The sequence below is a fragment of the Athene noctua genome, chromosome 2 (assembly GCF_965140245.1).
Source record: "Athene noctua chromosome 2, bAthNoc1.hap1.1, whole genome shotgun sequence".
NCBI lineage: Eukaryota > Metazoa > Chordata > Aves > Strigiformes > Strigidae > Athene > Athene noctua.
Window position 1 is genome coordinate 95,298,769 of NC_134038.1, and position 23,463 is coordinate 95,322,231.

The following is a 23,463-nucleotide window of genomic DNA, read 5'->3' on the forward strand; positions in this document are numbered from 1 at the left end:
AGACCCCTACCGTAGGACCGGGTATGTTCTTTTAGAGCAGCGTAACCCGTTTCACAGCATGTACACTGGTGCTTCATGGATCAGGGCTGGCGGGGGTACCCCCCACCAGCCGTTTACCAACGCTCCGTGCTCCGTTTTGCAAGGTATTCCAGAAAAGCTGTAGGATGCTGCATCCCCCTAAGATGAACTGTAAAGGCTTCGGCAGATTTAGGATAGGCAGCACTTCATCTATTTTCAGGACAAATAACCTATATCCTCTAAGGGCCGGGAGCAGGAGGAGGTGGCCGAAACCCTTCTTTTAGAAAGAAACGAGCCCGCAGAGGCGCAAGGCTTAAGGCGGCCGCCCCGCTCGTTTGCGGAGCGCCGCAAACCGGTGACAACCGACGAGGCCGGCGCTTCTTAACCTGCTCCCCAGTCCTCCGCTCGCCCCCCCAACCCCCGGCCGGCCCCCCCTCCCTCCGCGGGGCCGCGCTACCTGCGCCCTCGCCCGCTCCCCGCCCCGGAGGAGCGGCCGCCCGCCCCGTCGAGAGGCGGGCGCGCTGGTGATTTGCCTTCGCCGCCAGCAGCCCCGCTCCGGCCAGCCCGCGGGGACCGGGGCTGCAGCCGCAGGAGCCGCTCGCTCGCTCTCTCCCTGGCGGGGGGGGGAAAGTTTGCTGCTGCTCCTCTTCTCCTTCCACCTCCACCTCCACCTCCTCCTCCTCCTTCTCGCCCCACAGACGCAGACCCCGCGGCCCGGCGCGGCTTCCCCGGGCAGGGCCATGGCGAACTGAGCGGCCGGGCCGGGTCGGGGGCGGCCCCGCCGCACCTGAGCGGCGGCGGGGGAGGAGGGAGGAAAGGAGGGAGGGGGGCAGGGGGGGGCTGCCCCGCGGGCGGCCATGCGCGGCGGCGGCGGCGGCGGGGGGGGCGAGCGCTGAGCCCCTCTGGCCTGGCAGCCCCCCGCCGGCCCGGGCGGTAGCCGCCGCCGCGGGGGGGCAGGGCTGGAGGGCGGCGGGGAGCCCCCGGGGAGAGGGGGAAGCGGGGACGTCGCCTGCCTCCGCCCGGCCGAGCGCCATGCCGCGGCGGCTGGCCTGGCTGTGCTGCTGCTGGGCGCTGCTGAGCGGCGCCTGCCGCCCCGCGGAGCCCGCGCTGCCCGCGGAGGGCGCGGAGCCGCCGCCGCCCGCCGCCGCCTCGGGCTTCCTGTACCGGCGGCTGAAGTCGCACGAGAAGCGGGAGATGCAGCGGGAGATCCTCTCGGTGCTGGGGCTGCCCCACCGCCCCCGGCCGCTGCCGCGGGAGCCGCCGGCCCCGCCGCCGGGGCGCCTGACGGCGGCGCCGCGCTTCATGCTGGACCTCTACCACGCCCTGGCCGAGGGCGCGGAGGGCAGCGCGGGCGCGGAGCGGAGCGGCCGCCCGCCGCCCCCCCCCGCCCCGCCGCCGCTGCCCAGCTCGCAGGACAGCGCCTTCCTCAACGACGCCGACATGGTCATGAGCTTCGTCAACCTGGGTGAGTGCCGGGGTGCGCGGACACCCGGGTCCCGGGGACGGCGGCGGGGGGGCCTGCGGGACGGCGCCCGCCTTGGGCTGCGCGGGCTTCGCTCTGGGGGGCAGCTTACTTCGGCGAAGGGCAAAACCTCCCATCCCTCTGCAAACGGTAAACACCCCCACCCCCCAAAAAAACCCCCACCAAAACCCGACAGCCCAAGAACGCAAAACCCGGACAAAAAAAGAAGAGTGTATTATTATTTTTAAATAGTCTTTTTGTCCTCTCTATGATGATAGCGGTCGGAGCCTGCCGTTCGGGATTAAACCCAACGCCGCTCTGGTTCCTGGGCACTGGAGCCGGAGCGCAAGTTCATTCACTCCGTGCAAGGTCCCGCAAGGCTCCGGGGATGCCTTTGGGGCTGGAGCAAAGTACGTCCCATGCTATTCTCTGGTGTCCCCATACTGCTCCGTGGTGTCTCCGTCTCCTCTTTTTTTTGAGGGATCTGAGCTAGCGGGGTGACGAATATGTGACTGAGCCCGGGAAAGTGATGCAAATTTTTATCACTTATTTCAAGTTCTGTTAGATGTCAAGCTGTTCTTCAGACAAATCATGCTGTCAGCGTGTTACTGATGTGAAAGGGCTTCGAGGTGGGCATTTCAGTGGGAAAGCCATCAAGCTTTTTACTTGAAGGAGCTCAGAATACTAGACTGCAATTGTAAGGAAACAGTGTAATTAGATTCAGCCTGATGTGGAGAATGAAAATATTTCAGTTGGCAAACTGCAGTTCCTTTTTTTAGGGAATTCCTGCAAAGCTCGAGTGTCTTAGCGAGTCAGCTGAAAACTCTGTCTTTTCACACCAGAACAACGACACCTGTTTAAAAAAAAAAATACAAGTTGTGGTATGTTTCCTCATCTAGAGCAGTGGTATGTCCCTGCAGCAGGAAATCTCAGTGCTCCCAGCACCGCTAGATGTGTTCAAAAGCTTTGTACCATGGCATATGTGTTTAGAGCAAGAGCAGGGTAATTGTTGTACCCTATGAAAATCCCGTAGTAGGTCAGAAGCGCCCCCCTTGCGCTGCAGATGGTTATTGGAGGATTTGTCTACGTTGAAATCGAGGTGACTGCAAGTCCAGCAGGCACAGCTGAGCTGCCAGGGTGTTCAGCCCTTCCAGAGCAGTGCAGCCCCCCGGGCTCCACATACTGCGGCTGTACCTGTCAGGGTCTCAGCCTTCTCCTTTAAAATTAGTCCAGGGCTGTTTAGGTGGTGCTTCTGTCTCAGAGCTCTGATGCTTTTGACTGAGACATCCTGAAATCATCCGTCAATGAAGCCAGCGTGGTTTGTGTCTAGCTCGGACCAGGAGAAGCGGGAACACTGTACGGGTTTCGAGTCCAAAGGGCAGCTGCTTTTGTGCTTCTCTCCTCCCAGCCTCCCCAAACTTCTCCATCCTTGGAATACACAGAGCTGCTGCCACTGTCTCTGTTCTCTGCCTTGGGGACTTTCAGGACCTGTATACCTGGAGCTGTGAGTTTAAGCAGCGTGGTGTCAGCTGTAGCTGGCTGTAAGCAATCCCCATGGCACTTTTATTCAAAGGATGCAGAGCAAGGTGCTTGCAAGGGGCTGGGTGGTTCCCAGAGGAACTGATTTTCAGGGAGAAACGTGAGCATGTGGTGTTTTGGAAGGTATTTAGCTGCCTGCTTTATGAAGCACCAGGAGAGCAGTATTAGATGGTGGACCTGAAAGTACGTGGTTTTTTTGAAAATAAGAGAAAAAACCCATTCATATGATTCAAATCAGTTCTGATAATTTGGATCTAGACACTTATGTAACAACAAGGAAAATTATTCATGTAATGTAGTAAAATAGCGCAATTGAAATGTTAGTTATGAGTCTCAGGAAGTATGAATCAACTGCAGAAATTTCTCATCAACTTCCAAGTTCCGAGTCATAAACCATAATGTCATTTAACGTGATTGTTTGTTACCAGAGTGTTGGCAAATCGACGGGCTGAGACCGAACAGCTGTTTGGCTGTTTTCTGTAGCTCCTCTGACATGTCGGGGATTTTGAGGGGGTCTTTCACATATGTACTGACATTTACTTTTCCACTAAACAATAATTCATGCCAGAAAACTAGGGGAAGCCTAAGGTTATATTGCAGGATAGAAATCGAAGGTGTGAGGGGAGAAAGCCAGCCTGCGATCTATCCACGTGGCTTATCTGATGTAGTCTAGAAAATGCAGCAAAACATGGTGGGATCACAGCAGAAAGTTTGGAAGACTTCCTGGCCTTAAGGACACTGACTATTCCAATGAAGTGTATTCCAAGCAACCCTGAAAACTCACAGCTGGTGTCCCCTTATAAGCAGGCACTGCCAGAATTATTTTATTTGGGGTTTCCTGTATGTGAGCAGACCTATAATAACTTCTGCTTGGTTAAAATTGGCTTCTGAAGAGCTTTGTCTGTTTGACTTCCCTTTCCATTACTGAAGGGGCAGCTACCAAAGAGGTGTGAGGGGCCCTGGCTGTTCTCTCAGGATCAGGAGTGTATGGTATTGCACAGGTGTACCTGATGCAAGTTGCCCTGAAGACATGTGCGGCAGTGTGGGTGGCCGTGGTGACCTGCCTTCAGGTGCTGATATTGCTTCAACTACAGCCCAGAACCAGACAAACATCTGATGATGCATCTTGATGTTCTGGAGAGCCGTCATTTAAGTCAGCTGTGCAGAGAAGTCCTGCTTTGTCCTGAAAGTTTGCAGGTGTTGATGTTCTTTTAAAAGTGCATTTAATTTTTCCAGCCCTGTAGCCCAAAAAGAGTCAGTGGCTTGTAGTCAGCTGCTGATTTTAAAGGTGCAGTGGTCCAGCCCTTCCTGACCAACACATATACTCCTTCAGTCTGGGGGTACAGCAGATGTGTTTTCTGCCTGGGGAAGGTTATGTTTCTGTATGCTCCTTGTCGAGGTCTTGCAAAGCTGAGGGACTTTGGTGAGGTCTTGGATTATTCAAGCAGTGCAGGCATGTCCCAGGTTCAAAGATGATGTCCTGGGAGACAATTTATTTAAAAAACCCCCCCAACGAAACAGTGAAAAAAAGGGGACACAGAGGAGTGGAGGTTCTCCAGGTGCAGGGAGTTGCTGTCTTACAGGGAGGACAAGAGATACCAGCCTTCAAAGTGTAGAGTCTGGGATTTATCCTGCCTACCTGGTGATGTCTGCGCTGTAGTATAGACTTGCAAGGTGTGGATGATGATTCCCAGAGGGGCTGACTATAGGGGAACTTTGAGTATCCAGGATTTCCAGGAGATACTTAGTCTTTGTTTTATAAAGCACCTGGAGAGCAGTATCAGGGAGTAGAAATAAGTGTTTATTCCCATTACAAGTAAAAACACACATAAGATATAAACCAGTTCAGATAATTTAGATAATAAATTTAATTTATCAAGTTAGATACCAAAAAATAATTTGACAGAAAATATAGTCTACCCTCGGTAAACCTGATCCCTATTTTGGGAAGATGATCCTAAAAGTGTCTTATTTCAGGCATTTTCACTAGGATGAGGCACCCAAAAAGTGCCTGTTTCTTTCAGTTTCCCACATGGGAAGTCTGGATATCTAGCACAGAGGGAAACACCTGCATATTAGATCGCTCTATTTGGGATTTTTGAGACCAAGGAGGGTAGCAACCCTCTGTGCCAGGTGAGTGGCTGTACAGCAGAGTTGTGGTGCTGGGGGGGGGGACGACATTGTGGGTTCAGCTCTTCCTGTAGGAACATCCTTGATATAAATGTAGCACTGGCATGTCTTGTCACAGCACTGTTGGGAAAATAGCATCTATTAACATTTCTTATTTGTCTAATGTACCTTCCTCAGGGCACCAAATAGGGTTATCTCCTCTTTCTCCTCGCAAAACAACCTGGGGTTGGTATAGAGATCCCTCTTTGAGGCAGTGATGCTGGATTGATGGCTGAATTCAGGCAAACATCCCTGTATTTTGCTGCCAAGACTGTTTTAGTGAGAGATGTACCGAGTTCCTCACAACAAACCCTTTCTCCCACAGTGTGGGGAGATGAGGGGAGAGGGTGTCACAGCTCAAACCAGACTGCAGAGTTGGGCTGGGGGCTGTGACAGATCTAAAGCCACTTTCTATCATTTACGAGCAGTCCTGGCTGACCGGGGAGGTCCCAACTGATTGGAAATTGGCCAGTGTGACGCCCATCTATAAGAAGGGTCGGAAGGATGATCCGGGAGATTACAGGCCTGTTAGCTTGACTTTGGTGCCCGGGAAGCTGATGGAGCTGCTCGTCCTAAACACCATCATGCAACACATGAGGGACAACCAGATGCTCAGGCCCAGTCAGCATGGGTTTATGAAAGGCAGGTCCTGCCTGACAAACCTGATCTCCCTCTATGACAGAGTGAGCTGCTTATTGGATGAGGGAAAGGCTGTGGATATAATTTACCTGGACTTTAGTAAGGCCTTTGACACCGTTTCCCGCATCATTCTCCTGGCAAAACTGGCTGCTCGAGGTTTGGACAATCGCACACTTTGCTGGGTAAAAAACTGGCTGGATGTCCGGGCCCAGAGAGTTGTGGTGAACGGAGTTAAATCCAGTTGGCAGCCGGTCACGAGTGGTGTCCCCCAGGGCTCGGTTTTGGGGCCACTCCTGTTTAACATCTTTATTGATGATTGAGACGAGGGGATCGAGTGCACCCTCAGTCAGTTTGCAGGTGACACCAAGTTGGGTGGGAGTGTTGATCTGCTCGAGGGTAGGGAGGCTCTGCAGAGAGACCTGGACAGGCTGGAGCCATGGGCTGAGGCCAACTGGAGGAGTTTCCATAAGGCCAAATGCCGGGGGCTGCACTTGGGCCACAACAACCCCCAGCAGCGCTACAGGCTTGGGGAGGAGTGGCTGGAGAGCTGCCAGTCAGAGAGGGACCTGGGGGGGTTGATTGACAGCCGGCTGAATATGAGCCAGCAGTGTGCTCAGGTGGCCAAGAAGGCCAATGGCATCCTGGCTTGTGTCAGCAGTAGCGTGGCCAGCAGGGACAGGGAAGGGATCTGACCCCTGTACTCGGCGCTGGTGAGGCCACACCTTGATTCCTATGTTCAGTTTTGGGCCCCTCACTCCAAAAAGGACATTGAATGACTCGAGTGTGTCCAGAGAAGGGCTACAAAGCTGGTCAAGGGTCTGGATCACATGTCCTATGAGGAGTGGCTGAGGGAACTGGGGGTGTTTAGTCTGGAGAAGAGGAGGCTGAGGGGAGACCTCATCGCCCTCTACAGCTACCTGAAAGGAGGTTGCAGAGAGCTGCGGATGAGCCTCTTTAGCCTAGTAGAAAGCAACAGGACAAGAGGTAATGGCCTCAAGTTGCGCCAGGGAAGGTTTAGACTAGATATTAGGAAGCGTTTCTTTCCAGAACAGGTTGTTAGGCATTGGAATGGGCTGCCCAGGGAGGTGGTGGAGTCCCCATCCCTGGAGGTGTTCAAGAGCAGGGTCGATTTGGAGCTTAAGGATATGCTGTAGGTGGGAACTGTGCTAGGCGAACGGTTGGACTAGATGATCTCCAGGGTCCTTTCCAACCTAGATGATTCTGTGATTCTGTGGTCTCCTCTGGCTCATCAGTGCTGATGTGAAGAAGAGGAGCTGCTTTCCAGCCCCTGTTTCACTGGCTGATGACTTCAGAGAGTAGTGTGTACCACATGTAGCAGCAGAAACAAGCTCTTGAAGACTTTGCTGCTTTAACTGTGGCCAGAATTATTCCCTGTATAATGAAAGGTGCTGTGGAGCAATCCTGTGTCAAAATGGGTAAGAAGTTTTCGGGTCCTCACTCATGCCTTCCTATCCTGGCATCCACACTGAGGGAAAAAGCCACATGCTTCCCCCAAGAAATCCAGTGACAGTCTCTGTGGGTTTCTGCTATGACCCAAATCTGGGGCTGTTGACAGCTATATAGCTGTGCAGGAAAAGTCTGAACCCATCAAACTCTCTGGAGATAAAGATGGTAAAAAAACGTGCTTTTGGGGTGTGGTACCTGGTTATCCACAGTTTCCTGCCTTTTTCTAGCAGACTAACAGCTTGGATTCACTGCAACACTGTGCTTTTGGAGGGAGGATTTTCCCCTTCATCACAAGACCTTTTGGGAGGTCTTCAGGCAAAAGCATGCAGGGAAATCCAGCTGTTTGCCCGGCAGTCCTGCAGGCAGCCCTGAAGCTTTTCCATGTGATTTGAGTTGGGACCGTGGTGAAAAGCCTCTTTGAATCCCAAAACCCCAAGCAATCCCCTTTCTGCCTGCAAGACTTCAAGTCTGTGCTGGGGCAAGGGTGCTGCCTTTCAGTGCAAGGGAGCTGCTCAGAGGTTAGTGTAGGGCTTGCTGTATGAATACTCTCTCATCCTTTGCCTATAAAGCAGCAACTTATGGATGTGATGTCTTCCAAACAGGCTTTTCATCTTTTTGGCAGACATCGCCTACCAGATTTCCTTCTAGGAATGATCTTGCACAAATCCATGGCAAGTACTTAGGCGCAAGCAATATGCCTTCGCTCCACATGGCTTTTCACAGGAGGGAAGCGGTGCTCCAGCATCATCATGTGCATTTCTAAAGCAGGTGAATTTTTTCTTCTGAAGGATTTGACCAGCCCACCTGTCTTTTTCTCAGTATCATTCTTGCTGTCAGGGGATATGAAATTAGGCAACCAAGATGTATCAGGGACGTTGCATGATTATACTGACGGGACCGTACCGTTCATACTGTCATCCCATCTGTTTATGCTCTTGGCCACATGTTGTAAGGGTCAAGACATCTACTCACAGGGAATAACTGGAGTGTGTGATGCTGTGGATCTGGCTGTGCAGCCAGCTGGCTGTGTACAGCCTCGCGCTCCCGGCGTGTGAGCAGCGTCCTCCATGTGTGTCCAGAGCAGGCCAGTATTAGAAATCATGAAGCTGATGATGGGAATGACTTTACTGACTTCTGCCAAGCCTTGTATACTGGGAGGCTACATGGTAGCTGACCCATCTAATCTTGATGCCAAGACAGATCCCAAGTGTCGGAGAGCAGCCTACATTTGCTGTTCAACCGATGCAGCTCAAGTTCCTCATTTATGTCATCTCCTTGAAGTAGTCGTTGCTTATGAGCTGCCTGCTAGCGTGCAGCTGCCTGATGACAAGATTAAAGAAAGGGCAAGCAGTCTTTTAGAAGTCCTCAGCGCGGCCGGACTCTGAATTTGAGGGACTGCAAATCATCCTTCTGCCTTTGGCCAGGAGCCCTGGAGGATATGTGGCTCCCAGGGAAGCTGCTGTTTGAAACCTACATTGTTGAAATTAGTGGAGGGTCACATTTGTGTAAGTAGTTTATCCAGGTCTAAGTGTAATCTGGACTAAGCTGCTGGAACCAGACCACGTGGCATTAGCAGGACTATTCTCTGTCTTGTGAAAACTTTTCAGAACTTGAAAATTTACACTGTCTTAAATTTGGGTAAAGTGTTGAAGTCTTACAACAATAAAAAGTGTTTGTGATTGGAAAAAGTTAGTATTGCCAAAGCGGTCTTGATTGATTTGCATCAGATTTTGTATGTATAAATAATGAAAAAGTTAATTTTGATATACAAACCCAGGTGTGAGGGTGGTTGTTTTGGAATTTTTGGAAAAAATAAAAGCAGCACTCCCTAGTTCTTTTCCTCGAACAAAGTTGATAGTAAACCGATTCTTATAAAAAGGGGTTTTATTAAACATTTTTCTTCCAGCTGAACGTGGCTTCATCAGAAGTGCCCCCACTTGGGCAGCTCTGTTGTGCGTGTCTTGTGCTGAGCTCTGCAGGGACTTCTTGCTGCAGGCTTGCACCTCCACTGAGGAGCTGCGGATCCTTGCTGGGCCTGACGCATCGTGGCAGTGACACTCTCTCATAGTTTTAAATATAAACTTCTAAGTGATGTTTGCGATTTAGGAGGAAGGAAGGCAGTGTTTAGACTTTCCATGCTGTGGAGGCATGATTCTTCTTAAGTCATCTTGCCTCATTGCTAACTTGTGGGGGGGTTAGAGGAAGGTACAAGTTACTCGGGACATAAACAGTCCCGTCGTGTGTTTCTGCTGTATCCCAGCAGATGCACAGTTATGCTGTTAAGTGCAGACCTAATCGTTTAGCATTTCTGTTTGATCATTTATATACCAATGTGAATCAGGGAGCAAATGCTGTTGACTGAATGGGAAAATGGCTTGTGATTGAGATTCCCATTTGCTTCAGCAGGCATCAGACTGCAGAGCCTGGGAGACTGAGGTTAAGGACTAGAAAGTCTTCTTTCATTCACCTGATTCTTGGAGGTTGATGTTGGGTCACACCTAGGTTCCCTGTCTGATGAGGCAGCGGTTTTAAACTGAAAGAGGGTAGGTTTAGATTGGATAGAGGGAAGAAATTTTTTACGGTGAGAGCGGTGGGATGCTGGAGGAGGTTGCCCAGAGAAGCTGTGGATGCCCTGTGCTTGGAAGCATTCAAAGTCAGGTTGGATGGAGCTTTGAGCAACCTGATCTAGTGAATGATGTCCCTGCTTGTGGCAGGGGGGGTGAACTGGATGGTTTTCGAAGACCTCTTCCAGCCCAAGCCACCTGTGATTCTAAGTGTGGAGGGCGTGTTTGGGACTGGGATTCTCCAGCTGTGATATGCCAAGAGTGAGGGGACATGTGTGAAAACACTTTAGCAGGTTGTTTCTTTCCACCTTTTTTCCAGTCACGGCTGGCAGAGGATGAGGAGTGGTGCCTCCTGCCGCCTCCTGCTTGGCTGCAGCACTTGCAGCAGGGGTGGCCAGCACCAGCACTCTGACGGGGTGTCTGCTCCGCGGGGAGCCCTGCAGCCCCCTGCTTTGCACCAGGAGCAGGTTTCCAAGGTGGTGGCTTTGGGAAGGGCACAGGGCTGCAGCTGCTGCAGGGTTGTTGCAGGAGAAAAAGGCTTAATTAAATAAACTGAGCCCTTGTGGGATTGCAGGGGCATTTAATACATCATACTGAACTTGGATTTCTGAAACCTGCTATGATTCGGGGCTGGTATTTCATGAACTTTGAGTTACTTAGGCTTCCAGGCTAAGAAACAGCCTTGTAGGGTTCGGTAGATTTTGGGGGTGGGGTTTTTTGTTTGTTTGGTTTTTGTTTTTTTTATTTGGTGATGGCATGAGAGATTTTTTGTTTTGTTGTTAAGGGCACAAAGATTTTGACAGCTCTGCCTGCAGCTCTTTTTATTTTACGTTGCAATGTTCATCATAGCACAATGACAGAATTGAATCAGTGGTAGCAACAGTGGGAATTTTTGGCAAAAAAGGATAACGTAGACAGAGCCGAAGTGTTCTTCTAACTAAAACAGTAGCTGTATTTTCAGAGAGCTAGACATGACTGTTTTGATCCAATGTGGTGTTAATCACAAGAATACATAACTGCTTTCCTATGAACTTTCCCCTTAAAAATATCCAATGATATCACCTGATGTTTTGCACGAATGCTCAGTATAACCAGAATTCAGAACAGCTGGCTCCATATAAACTTGGGATATTCATAGGTCAAATATTAGTGTATAAATAAAAACATTTTGAAAATGAAAACAGAAGCACAGTATCTGAAATATACTCAGCATGCAGATGTACTTCATGGCTTGAATGGCTTTACAAATTAATCAAGACAGTGTTAACACTTGTTCCGAAGAAGTCAAATTTCCAATAATAAATGAGAAAGTGTTTTTCAAACAGTATTCCAAAGATGTGTTATTCTGTGTATTTTAATGGTCATTTGCAGTATGAGAGACTTATGAATCAGCTATTTGAAGCCTCCTTTTAAAGAAGATATATTTGATCAACCCAAAATCTTACTGGTGGCAAATGGAGAGTCACAATGTCTTTTATCAAGTGCAGGCTGTAAAATATGCCATGTCCAAAGCGCGTACACAGATGTTCACGGTGAGGCGTACTACTGTATACGGGCGCAGATGCAGTATTCTTATCTTGTCACTGTACTGTGTTCCTGTGGTGTATATGGTCAAGGTATTAGACACTCTGTTTGTACAAGGGCTAAGGGGTGACATAATGTCTATTGAAGCACAGGCATTTAGCTCCACATCACGCAACAAAAAGCACTTTAAAAAATGAGAACAGATTAGAGCTTGTGGGCAGGTTGTGATAGTTGCGTCCATAAGGCAAGAGGTTTTAGAGGAAGGAAAGGATCTGCAGTTTTGGTGTGAAACAGAGGTGCCTTTTTGCATCCTTTTGTCTCCTGGGCTTTCCAGACCATTTGAGGGAGAAATCTGGGAGAGTAAAGCATTAAGCAGTCAATACCAGTCCTTTTACAAGGAATAAAATTGTCCAAATCAGTTGGAAAAAATGTTGAAATTTAACAAGCATCTACAAGATGCGAAAGACTTGTCTGCCTCTGGCTTTGTAAACTCTGTAATAAAATTTGTTTGGACATGAACACTTACTGAAGCCTAACTTCCATATTTTTCAAACTCCATTAAAAGTATCTGGATTAAGGCTCTGTATTAGGGAATAAAGAAGTGGTCGGAGCTTTAATTCCTTGTGTCGCAGAGGCACAAGCTCCCTCTGGATGAATACAGATGAGCAGAAGTCAAAGTGACAGTCTTTAATCACCGGATGCTCTGCAGCAGAAAAGGAGGAAGCGTTTCTCTGTTACTTACAAGAGGCTTCCCATTCGAGTTTCTTCTCTTTTTATGCCCACGCTGGAGGCATGGTCCAGCTCAGCCATGATAAACACACTTCTTGGTGTGGGAAGAGACCTTACAAGCTTTTAATTTACCTGTGTCTTCATCACATTGCCAAGCTGGTTTCTCAACACGTTTGCATGTAACCAGTGAGACTCTTCTCCACAAACCTTGTCCTGTGTACGCAATTTTGCAGCAAAATAGTGGGAACGTAGTTCTAAAATTTATGCCTGGTATGAAACTGGTATTTGAATATCCGCACAAAGATTTGATCTGCAAGTACAGAATCCAGGTACTCAACTTAAACAACAAAGCTTCGAGAAGAAACCCTTCATTTTAGAAAAGCATCAGTCTCTCTTGCCCACAAACCATCATCCTGAGACTACATTTCAAGCATGCAGACCCTTTTGCTTAATTATTGTAACATCAAACGTCTTCAACATGAAAGGGACCAAGCAGTGGCTATGCAAGATAATGACTTGTTTATAAAAATAATTTAAACAGCATATGAAAAGGATAAACATGCATGTCCTGCCAAAATTCACTGTATGTTCTGCAGGCTTTAGTGATTGTGAATCTCTTGGCTTGCCCTTTCAATTTCTTTTTTTTTTTAACCCACAAAAAAAAAAAAAAAAAAAAAAAGGGGGGGGGGAAGGGATTGAAGAAAAAAGAGAGATGTAAAAAAAGTTCTCATATTTAAGGACGTTCCAAATAATTACACTATGAAAGATAGATGGAGAGAAAATACATTTGTTTAACACACTACAATAGAGCTTTTCACTTTGAGATGTCTGTGTCTTGTCTCTTGCATGTGATAGTTTTCACACTTTAATGATTGCAGCAGCTGTCCTGTCTGAAAATGTTCCATTCTGCAGGATGTGTAATGCTCGTTACTTACTAGACCACGTAAGGATACTGCTCTGTCTCTTATTCAGGACCTCAAAACACTTCATAAGTGTTGAAGTCTCACAGTGTGTTCTGATGAACGTAAATCGCTACTATACTCATTTTCTAAATGGCTAAGCTGAGGCTTGGAGGGCATGACTGGACCAGAGCTGTGATGAGGTCTCTGAAATTCTTGCTTACAGTCCTGTGATCAAACTGTGAAACTCTGTGCTGCATTACCATTCTGGCAGGTCCCCACGTGGCTCATGGAGTTGATACAGTAGGGTCTCATTCGGTGAAACATGCCATTCTTCAGGTTGCAACATCAGTCAGCTGGAGACCACAGGTTCTCACTTGGCTTTGGCTTTAGTCTTTCCTACTTGTGAACCTTGCTCATCCATGTTGCACCGTCTCTGCCTTCTGCAACCACGCTCCGTTAGGGACATGGCTTCTCAGACATGCTTGCAAACAGCTCAAGATCAGTCACACCCAAGATCTCTGTGGGTGCTACCTGAACACAAATATCCACCAGACGTCCATTTGTATACGATGTCTACCATTTTTCCTAAGTGATGGCTTTTGCAAGAGAGCAGCTCTTCCTTTTGGGTCTCTGATCAAATGGCACAGGAGATCCCTGGGTGCAGTGAGTGTTAGCATGAGCATGCAGGCAGGTTCTGGTTTTGTGCATGTGTGGAAGTGCAACTCTTGTACAGGAACGTAAGCTGGCGTCCATGAGGAGCTGAATAGGAGAAATGAAAGCAGTCACGAGCTAGCACGTTTTTCACTTGAAATTGTTGGAGAGCCGAGTAAAGGCTTGGTTGACTTTTGGTAGAGTCCATGCTGCAGGGTGTGAGAGACTGAAATGTCAAATGACTGTTGGTAGAGTCCATGCTGCAGGGTGGTAATGTCCATGCAGCAGAGCTGTAATGTCTTTTGATAATGTCCATACTGCAGGGAAGCTAATAGTAGATGTTCTTCTGAGTTAACTGATAGTTTTGTTGAGAAACTACGAATAAAAATGCAGTGTAGAGGCTGAAGTCAGTATAATGACTCCTTTATGTTTCAGGAGGTATTGGGCTTGGGTCTGCCTGATACTTTTGCTATCACTAGTCTCAGTAAAAACAATTTTATGGGGTCCCAAAACAGTCTGTTGCTTCTGGCAGCCAGAGAGCTGGCAGCTCCGACTCACTGAGGCTTGAAGAGATAGTTCATTAATTCATGGCACTTTCCAGAATAAACATGGCAAACCTCCTCTGAAATAACAGACAGTAAATCCTCCTTGTCATTCAAGACTGCACATTTGTCTTCGGAAAGGGGCCGTGAAAGAAGCTGTCCATCTCCTAATGAATGAGAAAATAAATAGAAGAAGAATTGTGCATTGTGTCATACTTGACATGGTGAAGCTTTGGGGTGGAATAACAACAAACCTTTCCTCCCATCTTACCCCTGTTAAATGTGGACCTAAACCAAGCAATGCCCACCGGGCAGACTATCAAATGGCATAAACTATCATAGCTCTTTGGCAGGGATCCCTGGTGGGAACGATGGCCATTTTTACTCCTGCTTTGACTCTTTTTGGGAAAGTAGATTTCAGCACCTCATGTCTGCGAGTCCTCAGGGATGGGACCCTCTGGTTTCTTTGTGCTGTGAGACTTGTGAAGGTTGCTACAAGCTGGGGTTGCTCGGAGCGCACAGATGTTTTGTGCAGCTTGTTATTTTCTATGTTGGAGGTTATGAGTCAGATTACTGTTACCAAAATGTTTATGTGAAATCATTTCTGAGTCATATATTTGCATCATATACAACCTGTCTGACAATCAAAACATTCAGTGCTCAGCTAATGATTATACTAAGTTTTCCAACGCTCTGCTCCAACATAACATAATTACACAGCAAAGTGCAATATATTACTTTGACAGGATTCTTCATGCATCTTGTGATGTCAGAACAACATCATTGCTATTATTTGAAATTATCAGAGGAATAGGGACTTTGTTGCACAAAACAAAGTTAAAAATAGGAGAGGCCGTCCCTCAGAAACACAGTGCCCTACAAATGTTCCTAGAAAAGGGCTTTTTCTGTCCCCAGGAGAACATATATTTGAACAGTTTGCATAGTTTTTTTAACCTTGTTCTCTCCAGAGAGGTGCCTGATTAGGGTTTACTGGGGAATTAACGGACAGTTGTGGATATTTTAATGGGGAAATTGTTTGAATACCAGGATTCAGCAGCTGCCCAGGAGGCTGTTTGGTAGTTTCTGTATATTCAGTTTATAAGATGGAACCAAAGTATTTTTAGCAGCGTGGAAGAGATAAACAGTGTGTAAACTACAACTTAATGCATGCTCTGTTTGTCTGTTATGCGAGTTCTAGAATAAATAAGGGGTCACTTACAAAAATATTGTGAGTAATTATGGCAAACATTTAAGATTATATTTACCTGTGTATGTGAGAACTAGGGCAGGAATGTTTGCTGCCACATCTCGGTGAAATCAGTAACCCCTCTGTAATTGTTTGTTCTAAAAGGGGATAGGGAAAAACAAAGCACCCCCCAAATCTGTGCTAAGGAAATGGTCAAGGAGATTAAAAGTACCTAGGGGCATGGTGCGGCTCTTTTATTTGCTTTTAGATAAGTGTCCAGGAAAAAGCATATGGATATTGAAATGGAAAACAATTTTAGAGCTGACTTCTCTGAATTTGGTTTACAGTCTTTTGGAATTGCCTTTGGGAGCTCAGTTACAAGTGTGAAGGGCGCTGGTGGGTCCCTTTAGGTATAAAATATCATTGTGTTTCATCACTCTTACTGAACTAGCAGAGTGCAAAGCGCAGGATGGATTATGATGACACTCTTTACGTTTCTAGTGAAAAAAGTATGGACAATACAGTAGTCAGCTTTCCTGGCTACAAGTGTCTGATGCATGCTTAGTAATTAGGGAGCCTGTGTCTGGAGAAATAAAAAGCATCCCAGTGCAGTATTAGTGAGCACCATCTTTGCTGATGCACTCTCCTTGGCCAGCATCAGTGGCAAATACCTAATTGGACTATGAGGACCAATATATTGTGAAGTGTAGTGGAAAATGCCAAAAAAAATTTCAGTTGGATGAAGTCCATTTGTCCTGTGCTAATTTCTACCCCTGTAAACAAACACAGCTGCTGAGTGTAGAATCAGTGCTCAGAGTGGTTAAAAACAGTGATGCATTGCTAGTGAGATCACAGCAGAAAAAAATATGTAACATATGAGGCTGCAGTAAGGATCAAGAGTATCCTCAGCTCTGATTAATTGCTTCTGTTTATATATTTTCATGTATTTATGATGCTGTAGGGTAACTAGAATAAAAATATGTTTTTTTTAATTGCCAAACCATTCAGCTGAGACACAGTAGTAAGCATTGATGAGCCAGTTGTCATGAACTTGTGCAGAAGGGTCTGAATCAGTGACCAAAGGCTTAATGGATGTATATGTACGTATTTTATGTTTCTCTTTTCCATACCAATATGTCATCAGTTTGGTCATCTGGGATTTGCTGTTATTTGTTTATATATATATATATATATATATATATATGAAGGATCCATGCAGGTAGGTTTGTGTGTCATTTCATTTTTATTAAGATGTCTTTAGAAGTATGGCAATACTGAACAATGGGCATGAGGCTTCAAACATGAGAAACCTTAGGGCCAAGCCTGCTAGGTTCTTGGCAAAGCAGCAGCACTTACACTGCAATTTGTCTTGTGGCCCAGTTATATGTTTTGATATCCCTGAGCTGACTAATTGCTCTGGGGAAAAAAAGAAGTAAAGAACAGTCTTGGTTACTGCAGTAGAAAAGAGGGCTTCCCACCTCTTCTGTCCATCACATCAATTATTTAGTGGCTGCTGCATGGTCATCCCCAGATCTAGCAGAGTAGGGCTCCTATGGCTTGCCACAATGCAGTTAAGTAATGCGCTTGACGTTGTATTGCGCATCACTTATCCTAACTGAGCATTAAAGAGATTTCTTTTTCCTCCTTGGCTTTGAGGAAAGAGAAGGCTAAAGGAGCTAGATAGTTCAGGTGGAAAGTAGCAGAGAATAGATGAGACAGAATATTTATCACCATGTATGATTTATCAGAGGAGTTGTTGTTAGGGAATCCTTCAGTACAACATACTTGTATGTATGTATGTATGTTGTGTGTTGAGAATGGTGGAGGTAGCAAGGCCTCCATGCTCCACGTGATGGTTCACTTCTGACAGATCTTGGTGGTATCTGTGAAGGCTTTTTGCAAGACAATTTGCCTGGTCCTTGGCCAACTTGATTGCACATGTGTTGCTGGGAGGTTGTGAAGCTGAGACAGATGTTGTGGCTCCTCTGCAGTTTGCTTTGGGCTCTGCAGTTGCAAGGCAGGTGGTCTGTGAGCTCCTGGTTCTCCACTGTTTGTCCTGTCGCAGGGACCTAGAAGCCCTGAGAGTGGAAGGTTATCTTCTGCTGCAAATCTGTGTCTGCTTTGTAATATTAAAATCTATGAGATAGACTCGGTCTTTTAAACAGGTTCGGTTTGAGAGTTTTGGACGTTTCATAGCCATCTGGGGATTTGAATTGTGCTAGGTGCTTGACTGCATGCTCTCCCACAGCACATGGTGGTGCCGCCCTCTTCAGAAGCCTCTTGGGGCTTGAGAAATAATTGGGTATTCACATTGCTGTGTGCCGGACTGTGCTACCGTGAATTTTGTCGTGTCTGCAGAATGTGACCTGGGTCCATCAGTGGCCCAGGTTCTGGAAACGATCCTTGCTGCTACCCCAGCTCAACTACACGCTAATATGGAGAGTTTACATCTTGAACTGTCAGTCTGGCATTTTCCATAAACACTAAATTGACTCAGAGTGGCTAGGTTTAGGGCTATAAAACATACTGTTCAGGTCTTATTGCCAAGAAAAAAAAAAATTACCTGTAAATAGCAGACTTACAGCATAGGGGCTTATTTCTGTACTTATGCTTTTTACATTTCCATTTTTGCACCAGCTTGGCAAGAAGTTAACTTAAATGTCAAAACTATTTTTATGTAAATATATGCATTATTGAATCTCTTACTCATAAAGCAAATACTACTTTAAACCCACACAAAACAGCTGAAGCTATATATATTTTCTCACTACTGAATTTGGCTTTTAATAACTTGGAGGGGACTGTCCAAAATAAAGTTAGGAATCAAGGGCGCTTTATTTTCCAGCTAGCAACATATGTATTCTTGGCTTTGGACTGTACCAGTTTAAGATGGAAGAAAATTTGGATTTGTACTACAGATCCTCTCAGCAATTAAAAAGAGAGAGATAGATATCATGGTTAAATAAACACATTATTTTTAAATTAGCAAACTTTTCTAAAATTCTACAGAAGAATATTAAGTATCTTTGAAGGCTTTGATATCAAACAGTGGCTTTCTAATGTGTTTCTCCGGCTGAAAGTACAGCTTTGTGCTAGATTCAGAGGCAGCAGTTATCCAGAGAAAAGGCTGTAGTCTCCAAAGAGTCCCTGAGATTTCACTGATGCTATTTGGCAGCAAAACCTGCCCTTAGCAAGTAAAAACAAAACCAAAGCTGGCGTTAGGGATTGTGTACTAAGCTCAGGTTGTAGTGGCCTGGAAGGAGATGCTCGCTCTGCTTCCTGGGATTCATGGCTTGTCTCCACGTCACTTGTTTTCTTTCCCCATCACCCGCTTGCCTGTGGGAAGTTACCTGAGGTCGGTATCAGTTCCTAAAGATAACGTGGGAAAAGTCACTTCAGAAATGAATGCAGACAAGAACTTGTTCCTGAATCTGAAAAACATCTTGTCATTGCTCTGCCACAGTCTGCTGGGTGGGATTCGCCTTAGTGCTGTCTTATCACTACCTGCCACGTGCTCAGTGTTGGAGCTGCCGTATCAGAGTTGTCCATTGGTTTTACCTTGTCCTCTGCAGCAGGCCGAGCACGTGGGTGTATTCTGGCTAACTGGGATGCAAAGAAGCAAGGTAGAGGAAGAAGGGAATCCTCAGCAGAATCACATGCAATCTGCTAACCCGGATTTTAGTTCAAGGTTTTAAGTCAATTATCCAGCAATTCAAACCGTCTCCTTGGCTGGGTTGCAGGGTATTTGCCTGCTGCTATGTGTGGCATGAAGGGCACACATTGCTAGTTCTGCTTTTTCTGGTTGAATAAACCCAAGCTGTACTCAAGGAGAAAAGAAGTCGGAGTCTGAGGTGGATGGGCTGTGAAAGCTGCCTTGGTTAGCTGAGGCTGAAGTTAATGTGAAGCACAACAGGGGAAAACCCCTGAAACAGAAAACCTTAAAGTGTTGCATACAATCACAAGCAAAATTTGAAAGACTCTACCAGTGTTGAAGCAAATGCTGCCATTGGTCATGGATGGTTCGTGTCCAGCACTTGGGCTGGCTACACACACCTGACTTCATGGGCACAGAGTTAAGGAGAGATGCTGGGGGCAGGAGGAATGAACTGGACCAGCAAGAGGGGTATGTGTGCAGGTCCTTGCTCTTGCCTGTGCAGACAAGTGAATCTGAGGGATGGTGCCTAAGAGATTCCAGTTTTCTAAAAATAGTATTTTCAGCTGGATGAAACCGCAGCTCTTGCTGATGCAGCTTTTGATTATTTTACCTCTTATTCCATCTTTCCTAGTTTGCATGATTCAGACCTGTGTAAGCGCTAGTAATGGCACCTCATTGCTGTGAGAGCAGAGCTGCATGGAAGAGGTCTTGCTCACAAGGGCAAGAGATTTACCGTCTTTACTAGATCAATCAGTTGAGCTGAGAAGACAGGCACAGTCTCTATCCTAAAAGCCTTTTTGACCGTGAGATCCCATGAGCATCCTTGGGTGGTGTCCTGTGAAGCTCCCCATGCAGCTGCTGGAGCAAGGGCTGAGCTGGCTCTGCCTGGCAGTGCCCGAGAGGGAAGTCTGAGGAAATGATGCTGTTCTGCTTTTCTTGCGATGTCCTCTCCTAGGAAACCTGATCGTAATGTTCTTCATTCTTTCTTGGTAAATGCAGTATGTGTTAAAAGGCTGCTGAGAGTAGGCTGTTTTGGGTTGTCTGTAAACGCAAGCTTTAAGGAAAAACTGAAACAGCAGATGAATAAAATGGTTGTGGTTTAGCTTGCGCCATAAACACTGTTTTCCTTTTTAAATACATTTTTGGAAGGTGAGGGGAAACCAATTACAGTCGAGTTTAAAGCAAGCAGACTTTCCTTTATTTGACTGAGACGCGTGATTCATCTTGACCGGCTTTTTCTTCATTTTGAAGTCATTCTGCTTGTGCTGCGTTCATTCTCTGAGCTTATTTTGTTAACCTTGCCACCCGAACAAATTAAGTGCCTGTCATCATGTGGTGTTTTCTTAATTATGTACCTGCTGGTCACAGTGGGGACACCTATATTTTTACCTGCTTCTCTATGTAGCCAGAGGACAATTCAGCTTGCAGATTTTTTTCCAGACTTTGAAAACATTTTTTGGGTATTGTGCAGATTATGTGAATACACTTAAATGTTCTGTTTTTCCATGGCTTTGGCATTTCTGTGTGTGCTTGGAGTGCAGAGGTAGTAAAATAAGATACAACGGTTGGTACTTTCAGTAGCAATGGTGGTGCACGCAAAAAGCCCAAATCTGAAGAAGAAAGGTAAATTGACATTGGGACTAGCAAAGGACCCTCAGGGCCATTGCAGGTGATGAAGTTACAGGAATTTTGTCCAGGAAGCACCACAAAAATCCTTCCCAGTTTTCCCTCATGGCTCACAAGTCACAGAACTCCTGCCAGCTGCCCTGGAAAAAAATGAAGAACAAAGTAGTAAAGACCAGCATCTACAGCTGTAAGCTGCCAGGGGAGATGTTCCCCAAGCAGGAGAGATCAAGTGTCACTGATGTCTTGGGTCCTCACAGCAGTGGAGCAGCTGCTGAGGGATGTTCCCAGGTGTGACATGGACTGTCCTCAGTGTTACAGAGGGAAGAGAAAATTCCTAATACACAAACTCTCCCTGTTACTTTGATTTGAGGAAGATTTCCTCGCTCGTCTGAACCTTTGCAGGTGTTCTCTTTGTGTGAGAGATTGTCAGTAACTCAGTAATTGGATCCCAGCAGACTTTTACCCCACAAGAGGTGCTGAAGCTCTTTCTCTAGCTGGGGTCAATATCTGATGCTTCACAGGACTGCAGCAAAAAGGGCTCAGACTGTTGATGTAAGTCATGAAACATGGGACTAATATGGTATAACTGTGGGCCAAACAAACATGGGAGGAACCACGATCACCTCCCACTTCCTTGCACTCAGGCAGTACTGATAAATTTGACACTTCTGGCCTCATTTCCCAAGTTTCAGGTTCCCATTTCAGGAGCTGCAGGAGCAGTGGTTAAGTAGGACAAATCACACCCCAGCTCTTCCCCCAGTTTTTCACATGAAGGTGTGTATGCTGTGTTCATGCTCTCTTCCCCATCTGCTCAATATTGTCAGCCTTCTCTTAGGAAAATCTAAAAATTTGCAGCAAGAAGGTGTTGGAGGTAGCTTGTGAGAGATGTAAAACACAGGTACTGTGTATTGGCTGGGGGGAAGGATCTGTTTTTGTTGAAATTCGGCTTTTTTGGTCTGACTTGTGACATCTATGCTGGTATAATAACACGTGCATTAATGATTGTAGAAGCAATAACTAAAAGTCATTGTTCGAACAGTAGGTACCCTGTATCAGGATAACTGGTTTAATTGGGATCTTTTTCAAGAAAATCAGACAGTTCATGGTAATGGGGGTAAAAACTAGAGTTTAACGGAAACAGCATTAACAGATTGTTTGACTCTTGGAATGCAATCAGCAAGCAGTAAGGGTTGTTAAATAGATACAAAATTTAAATGACTCTACTCTTAATAGAGGAGCAGCTAAATAAATATTTCAAGAAAATAGCGAAGTCAAATTGCGATAAATTTTATTGTTTAGTGTACTTTTAAGGCCCCAGGACAGGAATATATCTGCATTCAGGAAAGCACTTAAGCACGTGCTTTCCTGAATAGGGACAGTCTAAGGCTTGTACTTAAGTGCTTTCCTGAACGTGGGCCAAAGCCTTCTAAGAGTTTATTTTAAAGACACTCTTCCCTTAATTAAAACACTTGGTCAAATTTAACAATTAGGTGTCAGCTTGCTTACTGTCACACAGCAACTTTCTGTAACAGCAGGAGGTAGCACTGTACAATGACTGAGGTCAGGAAGCAAAGACTACTTCATCAGTTGACACTAGGAGAGGAAACTCAGTTTTTATGGGCCTCCCAATAGTTCCCTCTGGCGAGTGCCGGCGGTCTAAAATAAATTGAAGAGCTCTGCCAAGAAGCGGCCCAAAACTGTTTACAGGGTCTGTTTTGGAACCAGCCTGAGCTTGAGGCTTCTCCCCACTGCAGTGATGCTGAACAGCACTGGGGCTCTTGCTGGTGCCATCGGTACGTGTGGCGGGACCACAATTGTCCTGCCAGATGCTTTGTTCTGTTTATGCAGATGTTAAATCTTCATTTGATCATTCCTCACAAGCATCCAGTTGCTCTTTTTCTCACTTCAGTGGCTGGGAGCCAGTTGTGCTAATGACACTATCAGATGAGCTAGAGAAAGTGGAGTCACTGCAATGCTGCTTCTCCCCCTAGCTGGGGTCCTGGCCAGTGTCTGTGGCTCTGAAACGTACGATGGAGCACTGGTCGCTCCTCCTGACCTTCCCTGCATTTGGTGTTCACTGCCTCCTACCTGAAGGAGCAAGAGTTGCTGAAGAAGTTAGGAAGTCGCTTCACTGGGCAGGAGAGGTGGGACCCAGTCACACTAGTAATGGTGAAAATGAAGCTGTTCTGGAATGTGTTGCCAGGAAGTCCCTGTGCCCTTCAGACATCCCCTGAAGTGCCAGGAAACGTAGAAAAGTACGATTTTTGTTTTTCTAGCAGCTTGGAGGCAGACAAGTAACTATGATGACAGGATTTCTGTACAGAGCCCACCCCTATATGGGGCCCTGTAGTTTGGGCATCCCTGTTCAGAAGCCATGCTGGTGAAGTGCTGCTGGAAGTGGTGTTGGACTCCTGTCTTGTAGCACCATCAGCTGATCCATGGAGGAGGAAGTTCACTCTTTGGTTTTCCTGAGGAGCTGGTCTTTAAACAAAGTGTATATGGTTTGAAAACCTGTTGCATTTTCTTTCTTTCCTCTTAGGTTTAGTGGGCCTACCCTTAGCCTTATAACCAAAGCAGTTCAGTATCTCCCCCTTCCTGCTGCCTGGACTTGGCTCTGTTGTTACCACAGTTGTCCTGTCTCGTTTACTTTTATTTCCATTGCTCCATAATTCAAGTTCTGTAATTGCAGGATAGCTTGCAACAGTCTAAGCCACTGCCTTTGTGTGGGTGTCTGAGTGACACCTGTCTAGGGTTTTTCTCAGGTTGCAGTAACCTCGATTTTTAAATCAG

At 46.5% G+C, this 23,463-nt stretch overlaps 1 protein-coding gene across 3 annotated transcripts in view; it reads left to right on the forward strand.

The window, feature by feature from the left end:
* The first annotated feature begins 971 nt into the window (after window positions 1-971).
* The window catches only part of BMP6 (bone morphogenetic protein 6), a 94,808-nt gene continuing 72,316 nt past the window's right edge, over window positions 972-23,463 (forward strand). The window contains exon 1 of one of the 3 annotated variants that reach the window (XM_074899652.1): window positions 972-1,483. In XM_074899652.1, coding sequence (XP_074755753.1) covers window positions 1,051-1,483 — 433 coding nt within the window. In that variant the 5' untranslated portion in view covers window positions 972-1,050. The remainder of the gene's footprint in view (window positions 1,484-23,463) is intronic. The other 2 variants (XM_074899650.1, XM_074899649.1) reach the window with 2 other exon arrangements.